Source organism: Cervus canadensis, chromosome 20 (genome assembly GCF_019320065.1).
Source record: "Cervus canadensis isolate Bull #8, Minnesota chromosome 20, ASM1932006v1, whole genome shotgun sequence".
Lineage (NCBI taxonomy): Eukaryota > Metazoa > Chordata > Mammalia > Artiodactyla > Cervidae > Cervus > Cervus canadensis.
The window spans coordinates 53,366,682-53,375,504 of record NC_057405.1 but is presented as its reverse complement, the minus strand read 5'-3'; the positions used below and the strand labels follow the sequence as shown (position 1 = coordinate 53,375,504).

The 8,823-nt window shown below is 41.4% G+C and overlaps 1 protein-coding gene across 1 annotated transcript; it reads right to left on the bottom strand.

Annotated features, from left to right (window-relative positions):
* Positions 1 to 6,916: 6,916 nt before the first annotated feature.
* On the bottom strand, positions 6,917 to 8,574 carry LOC122422899 (probable tubulin polyglutamylase TTLL1). The gene is given in 2 exon segments (XM_043439665.1): positions 6,917 to 8,283; positions 8,285 to 8,574. Coding segments are annotated over 2 exon segments (1,269 nt in total). The 5' UTR covers positions 8,341 to 8,574; the 3' UTR covers positions 6,917 to 7,070.
* Positions 8,575 to 8,823: the final 249 nt, after the last annotated feature.

Genomic DNA, 8,823 nt, shown 5'->3' with positions numbered 1-8,823 from the left:
TTGGCGTGTGATAAAGAGTTAGAAGTATTTAATATCTTCAATATTTGCTTTGAAACTTGCATTAAATCCATACCACCGATAGAACAATCTTTGGACGCTAATTGAGTAATGCCCTGCCGAGAGTGAGGTGTTTCCTTATAGTAAACAGAAAGTTAAGACCCCAAGAATCCAGGGAATATATCTTGGTGGTGTAGAGTAAGGGTTTCACTGCTTCCTGAGGTGGACAGCTTCAGCCATGGTCCCCTACACACATGCCAAGGTAGCCAGAAGAGGCCTCCTGTTTGGGGGAAGTTCAGTCAGTTCAGTCACTCAGTCCTGTCTGACTTTTTGCGACCCCATGGACTGCAGCACGCCAGGTTTCCCTGTCCATCACCAACTCCCAGAGTTTACTCAAACTCATGGCCATTGAGTTGGTGATGCCATCCAACATCTCATCCTATGTTGTCCCCTTCCCCTCCCACCTTCAATCTTCCCCAGAATCAGGGTCTTTTCAAATGAGTCAGTTTTTCACATCTGATGGCCAAAGGATTGGAGCTTCAGCTTCAGCATCAGTCCTTCCAATGAATATTCAGGACTGATTTTCTTTAGGATTGAATGGTTTGATGTCCTTGCAGTCCAAGGGACTCTCAATAGTCTCCAACACCGCAGTTCGAAAGCATCCATTCTTTGGCACTCAGCTGCCGTTAGGGTCCAATTCTCACATCCATACCTGGCTACTGGAAAAACCAAAGCTTTGACTAGATGGGCCTTTGTTGGCAATGTGATGTCTCTGCTTTTTAATATGCTGTCTAGGTTGGTTATAGCTTTTCTTCCAAGGAGTAAGCATCTTTTAATTTCATGGCTACAGTCACCATCTGCAGTGATTTTGGAGCCCAAGGAAATAAAGTCTCTCACTGTTTCCATTGTTTTCCCCTCTATTTGCCATGAAGTGATTGGAATGGATGCCATGATCTTAGTTTTTTGAATGTTGAGTTTTAAGCCAGCTTTTTCACTCTCCTCTTACACCCTCATCAAAAGGCTCTTCAGCTCCTCTTTGCTTTCTGCCAGAAGGGTGGTGTCATCTGCATATCTGAGGTTATTGATATTTTTTTGGGCAATCTTGATTCCAGCTTGTGCTTCATCCAGCCTGGCATTCACATGATGTACTCTGCATATAAGTTAAATACCAGGGTGACAATAAAAAGTCCTTTATTTACCTGACTTCTCAATCTGAATTTGCAAACATCAACCATTAAGTCCCTGACCCTAGGATTCCATCTTATGAACTGCCTTTGTGTAAAGTAAAAATGGAAGTAATCCTGATTTGAAAATGTAAGACATTTTGAATTAGCAGAAAGTGAAATGAGATCTTTTCTTGCAGCATGTGTGAATACCAGCCATTAGTGGACCAAGCAGGAAACTTAAATTAGTTAAAGTGGGTGAATATCAGACCCAAGGGGAAGTGATGGGCTATCCAGAGAGCCTGGTCTGGCTAAGGATCATCTGCTGCTCAGGTAAGCCCATCATGGCACTGGGTTAATTTTGGAGAGAAATCAGAATTCCAGATGTTTATGTGAAATTGCCTTATTTGTTAATGTTAGTGTCAAATTCAAATTTAAAAACTGGACAAAGTGAAATTAAAAAAAAAAAAAAACTCTTTGTGTTGACAAACAAAACCAGCCTGTGAGGCAGGTGCAATCAGCTGGCCTTCAAATTGCAATCTCTGTTTTACCACTTAAAAAAATCCCTATACTTAAAGAGAAAGAAAAGCTCCCTGATCACAATTTTCTTTTTGAAAAGAGTTTAGTGTCTTAAAGTAGGCCTTAATTACTCATCTGTTCTTTTTTTATACAAGCTCTGCTCAGGGTCCATTTTACTTTGGATTGAGTATTTTCTGAGCTGTGAAATACTCTCAGAATCCTTAGTCATTTAAGTTCTGCCCTGAATGTAGATTTTATCATGAAGCTATCTTTAATTCCTTTTCCCTTAAGCCATCTCCCACGTATTTTTTAAAGCTCATCAATATAAGTGTTTGTGTCTGTCTTGTTTGTTTCTCATGTTTAGAAGGGGAAAAAGATTGATTACAAGGGTCATAAAAGTAATGATGCATTTAATGAAAGCATGTATTTTATAGATAAAATAAACTTTAAAAAATAACTTGAAGTTGGTACCCAAATTAATGGAATGAAATGACCTTCAGAAAGTAATTTCTTTATATTCAGGTCATTTGAGCCCTTTGCCTATTTTTATTTACTTTTAATTTGATTTTTTAAAAATATTGGTTTTGATGACTTTAGTTGCTCTGGTTGCTCTATGAAACTAAACATTTCTGATGAGCCTAGTAAAATTCCAAGTTTTATCATAGTTATTATATTTTAACTGTATATAATTCCAAAGAACTTGTTATTGTGCATAAATTCTTGAACACTTTCTTCATTTAAAATATATTTATTGAGTATGCAAAATAGGCTAGGCTGTGTTCTGGGCACTCAGTTTCCTGCTTTCCAGTAGGTTACATGATTTCATTTAGATTTCAATGTGACAAAGCTAATAATAAGTAAATAGAATTGGTTTTAGTTGAAATCCAGTTGGAAAATGGAAAGAAGTCTAGGAATTTCAAATATAGGGAATTTAACATGGGATGATTGTTGTATTGTTGCTGGAAGAGCTGGGAAGTCAAATAGGATGTCAAGGAAACCCAGAGATTAGCAACAGTAAGAAACTGGTACTATCCTAAGGCCCAGAAGGACAATGTGAATATTCAGAGTGTTCCCTGATGGAAGCTGAAGCCCGCGAGGGGGCTGTCCTTCAGTCCCTGCCAGCACTTGCCATCAATCAACCCTGAAGCTAGAGGGTGTGAGAGCCCAAGAAATGGAGGAGGCTGTGGGGATAGTCAGTGGCAGGATGGTAGCTTCGACTTGAGATTTAGGATATAGTTTGTGACTAGTCCAACCAGGACTTCCTAATTTACTAGATATGGAGTGCAAGGGAAAGAGTAGTAGTCTGAATTGATGCCTAGGTTTGGGCATCAATTTCGGTTTCAGATGGAGTTGCCATTCACAGAGATGGTGAAGCCTGGCAGAAGGAGCAGATGTGGGGCAGAGAATCAGGAGTTCTGCTTCAGACACGGTAAATTTGAGATGCTCTTTAGGCTTGTCCGTGAAGGTGCTGAGCAGGCAGTTGAAGCTCAAGACAAAGTCAGAGACATCAACACATGGGAGCTCTTTTCAGCCATGGAACTGACCGTCTGAGAAAGACTACAGAAGAGGAGGCCAAGGAGCAAACCCCACTGTAATTCAATAATTAGAAGTCAGAGAAAGGGGTTGGTAAGGATAACTTTTTTCTATAGAAGCTCAGGGAAGAAAGTGTTCTAAAGAGGCAGAGGCATTCAGCCATGTCAAATTCCACTGAGATTTCAACTAAGTTGAGGACAGAGAATTGATTAATGCAAGTGGCTGGAGAAAGGCCTTTCTGATGATTGTGAGACCTGGTTTAGTGGAGTGATGACAAAGGAAGCCCAACTGAAATGAGTTTAGGAGAGAGGGTGAAGAAATATAAATGGTGGTTTTAAACAAGTGTCACATGAAGTTTTGCAGTGAAAAGGAGTGTTTCAGATTAGAGTGGCATTTGGCATCTTAACTACTCACTGGGAGCTAGACAACAACAGGGAAAATGTCCCCAAAATTCCGGAGGAAAATAATTTCCAACCTTGAGTTCTGTGTGGAAGCAAACAATCAGCTATGTATGAAGGTAGGATGAAGATATTCTCAGATATGCCAGTACTGTGACTGTGCCTTGGAGGCATCCTGTCTCAATCACCAAGGATATTCTTCACTGAAATGAAGTCATAGACCAAAAAAGAAGACCCGAGATCCAGGGAACAGTGGAAAGACCGTGGGCATATATGAGAGAAAGTCCTAGGACACTTATACAGCAGTTTTTGAGAGTACCTACAGCTGATTGGAGCAGGGGAGTAGAGTTGAGGAGACAAAAAGGTACCGTTTGGGTAGGGGATGGTAGAGAAGAATAGAATGGATCCACAATCTAATGTGAAAGACAAAATGAACTACACAAAGAACTATATGGAAAACAAAATTGAGGCATTTTCACAGATAAACTGGAATATTTGGAAAGGATTAGAGATGGAGACATTGAGCTAAATGGAAAACAAGACAATTTTGAGGTTAAGTAGAGCACAAAGTTGAACAGAAATGAAATATAATCATAATACACCTGTTTAATACTGCTTAGCAGTGAACACTGATGGTCAACCTAAAATATTGTGAAATAACTATGCTGGGAAAATTTGAAAAGGAAAATGAGGTAGTGGGATAAATCTTTATTTACCACAAAGAGAATTAATAGATAAATTCATAAACCAGGACACACTTTGACATTATTATTTAAAAACAGGGAGATCCATATTATAATGTAGCCCGAAGAATTGGAAGTTGCTGCTCTGTGGTGTGAGACTTAGGGAGTGGGGTCACCAGGGCTATATTTTAAGCCTTTACCATCTACATGTGTATTTTATTTGTAATGAAAGTATTAATTCTTTTCTTAAATGTCTTTAAAATATCAAGAAGTATCCTAAAGAGCTATTATTGATACAATATTTGGTAGACAGTTCTCTTGTGACACTTTTTGCCTCATATAATTCTTTCTTATCTATTTGTCTTACTTTCTTTATGAGACAAGAAGTTCTCAAGCTTTGGTTTTCCTGAATTGTTACTCACAACAGTGGAAAATAACTCTTTTGTGTTATTAGGTCATTTAAAATGGAACTCTTCGTTGTTTCATTTCTATGGCATTTAGTGGGCACTCAAAGTTTATTTTTTGTTGAATTTCACTGATTGATGATTTAAGTTGTTTTATGATATAAGATAAAAAAATCGCTTGTAATTAGATGTCCTGATTTTCACTAAACAAGGAGATGGATGATATGTTTTAGACTCTTTGGCCCTTTCTTTCTTAACCTTGTCTAAGACGAAGGCCATCTGAGCAAACTATTTCATTTCACAGGTGAATTGATTTTGTGGTCAGGGGTACGTTTGGTAGCTAAACTTCCTGGGGCCTGTGAAAGTGCATGGTGAGTTGTGGGATGATTGTTTTATAGCAGAAGTAGTTGATTGATAATACCTGCCCTCAGCTTCTCCAGGAAAAGGTAGTATTTTTCATGCTTTGTATTGTCAGACTCTACAGCTTTAATGACAAATTTGTTTGAGTGGCTGAACATATCTAATGCTCCTTCCTGAAGGCAGTGTGGTGCTGCTGGCAGGTATGCTCATGGTTATCCACGACAGCAAGGATGTGTCAGTCTAAATAATATTCATATTATCTGTGGGTAGTTCTTTACCATTTGGTAAAGAGTTGCACCTTTGGAAATTGCACATTTATCCATTTGCTATGTAAGCATTTGAGTCTTTTTTATATGCTTGGCCCTGTGCTGACTTCTGGGATTATGGAAAAGGAAGCAAAACATGCTCACATCTATTAAAGAAAGACAGATAAACCATGTGTAAGGAGCATGATAATAGAAGCATCACAAAGGATGCTTGAAGAACATTTCTGTTTCAGTGCAATAAATCTCTAACAGTAGAATTTCAGGTTTCAGGTACCTTATAACTAGGAAGGAAAGATAACTCTGGTAAGGAGGGCTTCAAATCACATGTCTGTTTTTGTTACCAAAAGCAAATTGATACTTTAATCAACAATCTAAAGTACCTGAACTTCAGAAAAAGGCCATGGATATCAATCTTGAGAACTCTTTTCAGTGGCTTCATCATAAACTTCCATTCCTCCAGAACAGACTCTCTCAGTTCTAGTACTGGGTCAAGTCCAGGCTTTAGAAACCTTCATGTATAACCTGTAGTACTTTACTTCTGTGTAGAAATGCCTTCACAGAATCCAAATTTTAACATTAAGTCTGTGACTTTTTATCAAAGATGGGCTTGAAAAACACCCAGAAACTTCTGGGTCTTTGTAAAACTGCATTTGAGGTCTAGCCATTAACATTTTCTTTTTTATTCCTTTAAAAATTCTATGTGAGAAATTTATTCAGATTTCAGATTCCCATTTAGCAGGACAGTACTTGGTCTCTTGTGAATGAGTGAGTGAATGAATAAATACTGAATATTCTATGTGCCAGAGTCTGTGCTAGGTGCTTGACACATTATCTTATGGATTCCTCTGATAACACACTTGTATGTTATAAAATCTATTAATAAAATAAAAGCTCTGGAAATCATTATGCTTCCTTTTTTACCTTTCTGCAAAAAATATAATTCCTTTCTTATGCTGAGTTCATAGGCACAGCTTATACCCTCTTCCAACACTCGGTTCCCTCCCCCTTCCATATGCATCTGTATGCATACACAGACACACACACACACACATATCTCTACTGCTTTTCTTACTTGGCCTTATTTCCTTTTTGGAAATATTTAGAGTATAAGTGATAAGGGACTGGAGAGATTCTGATTATACATTGCTGCCATGTATCTTTTATTCTTCTCTGCTTATTGTGATAAGGCATTGGTTTAGGAAAAAATTTTTAAACTTTTAAAGGTCATATTTTCACTATGTGTTGTTGAAACATGTAAATATGTCTGAAACCAATACCATGCTTATGCTGTTTTTAAATATGAAGGAAATGCTATTAGTGGCCACGAGTGGTGTATGCATTATTTGCTCTTATTTCAACAATGACAGTGGTATCATACATGCCATTAGGTTGTATTTTTTCAAACAATATTTAATTGTTTCACTCTGTCCATCTTAGAAACAATTAGGGTGATCATGAAATATGTAGATCCATTAAGTATAGCAATTTTCAAAAGGATTCCAAATTAAATTCAATCAGCTAGATCTTTTTTGCCCTCTTCATACTCAAGTCTACTGAACAGAGAAGCTGGTTTTTTTTTTTTTTTTTTTAACCTTTCAAAGAAGTGCCTTTATTTATTTACAGGGTTTAGGAAAGGAAAAAAAAGCTCTAGAAAAAGGAAATTCCAAAATAGGTGTCTTCGGCAAGGGTCGGGCACGGTGGCAGGTTCTGACTGGGTCCGGGCTGTAAGTCTTGCTCTCACTGGCGGTCACTTCCAGGTGGTGAGGACGGTCCTCCCGGCATCTCTCAATCGGCTCCCTTTGGGCCCCAGCGACTGGCCCGGCCGGCTTCTCAGCTCTCGGTCAGCCCCGTCGCCCTGCGCCAGCTCCTCGTCGTACAGGATTTCATAATTGCCGAGGACTTCCTTTGGGGGTGACTTGTTCCATTTACAGTCTGAAATTTCACCATTAGGGACCGCGATGTTGAGGGTGTCGTTGATCAGGTTGTACTTAAGGATTCGGTCGTTGGCAGTGCTGGAGGTGAGGGATGGGGACGCGTTGACCTCGATCAGCCAGGGCTTCAGCTTGTCGTCGATGATGATGTCGTAGCCGTAGCACTCAAAGCAGTGCTTGTCGTTGTTCATCACGGGCGCCACGGCCTTCAGGGACTGCACGATGATCCAGTGGATCTCGTCAAACAGCTTGCTGGTCACCTCCTTGCCTCGGGTGCTCTCCAGGTAGAGCCGCAGGTTGTTCACAGTCCACTTGCCCCCGTGGATGTGGTTGTAGTCCTCCCCGTGTTTCTGAATGGCGACGTTGGTGAGGTGGACAAACATGCTGTCTAGCTCACTGGTGCTCGGGGTGTATTTCACTGTGCAGAAGCGGCAAAATCCAAGTTTATACATGTAGCAGCGTAGCGGGCGGTACGTAGACACCAGAACGTACAGGCGCAGGTCGAACTTCCTGCCGCCGATTAGTAACGGGTTGTTAATGTACAGAGAGATCACGTAGGCTTCCTTGGTGGACTGAGTCATGAACGAAGATGTTTTGCTGTCCCGGGACCACTTCTTGATCTGTGAGAGCTTGTTGATCAGGAAGATGCCCTTTCCCTGGGCTTTGCCACAGGGTTTCATAATCCAGGTACTCGAGGGGCTTTTCCGGAACTCCTCCACGAACAGGTTGTAGTCGGCGGGCAGCATGTAGGTGACGGGGACAAAGTCCAGGTAGAGGTACTTCCCGCTTTCGTCCTTCTCCGCCAGTGGGCTCCCTTCCTTCTCCAGCTCCTTCCTGTATCTCTTGATGTTCTTCACCATCAGGTCCTTCCGCGTCAGCTCATAGTGGTTCGGGAAATGGTTGACTATTTGATCATCTGAGAGCCGGTAGCCAGTTTCGACACTAAAGACATTGCGGATGGTCTGCACGCTCATCCAGTAGAAATTCCAGTCCTCGTTTTCTGTCACTTGGACCCATCCTCTCTTCTCAGTTATTTATCAGCACCGACTTCTCGATGTCAGTGACCCACTTCACTTTTCCTGCCATAATCCAGCCGTGCTGAGCCTGAGAGTCTGGTCAAATGGGAAATAGAGGCTGCACGCGTTGACCGGCAGCTGTGACAGGCGCGGCGAGGGGACGTGCCTGGGCCGTGGGAGCTGGGTCGGCGGGTGGAGGGTATCCTGGGCAGGGCACCCTGGAGCTGACTCATAGGTATTTATGGAGCCAACAGGAACGTCCGATTTCTCTTCAGTCTCCCTGACTCTTGCCTCGGGTTCTTACCTGATGTCAGATTGTTTTCCTGTGACTTCCTCCTGTGGGCGCAGAGCGCTGAGAAGCGCCCAGGAGCGCGGAGCACGGCGGCCCCGCCTCCAGCCCCACTCGACGATCTCTGGAGGACTCGGCCCGCTTACCCGGCGCGGACCGGCCCTACGCCCGCCGCTGAACAGAGAAGCTGGGTTTTTGATGTGCTTTGAAACTTTATAGTATTATTTTTCCTTCTTGTCTGAAATCTCTCTCAAAGAGATTTCT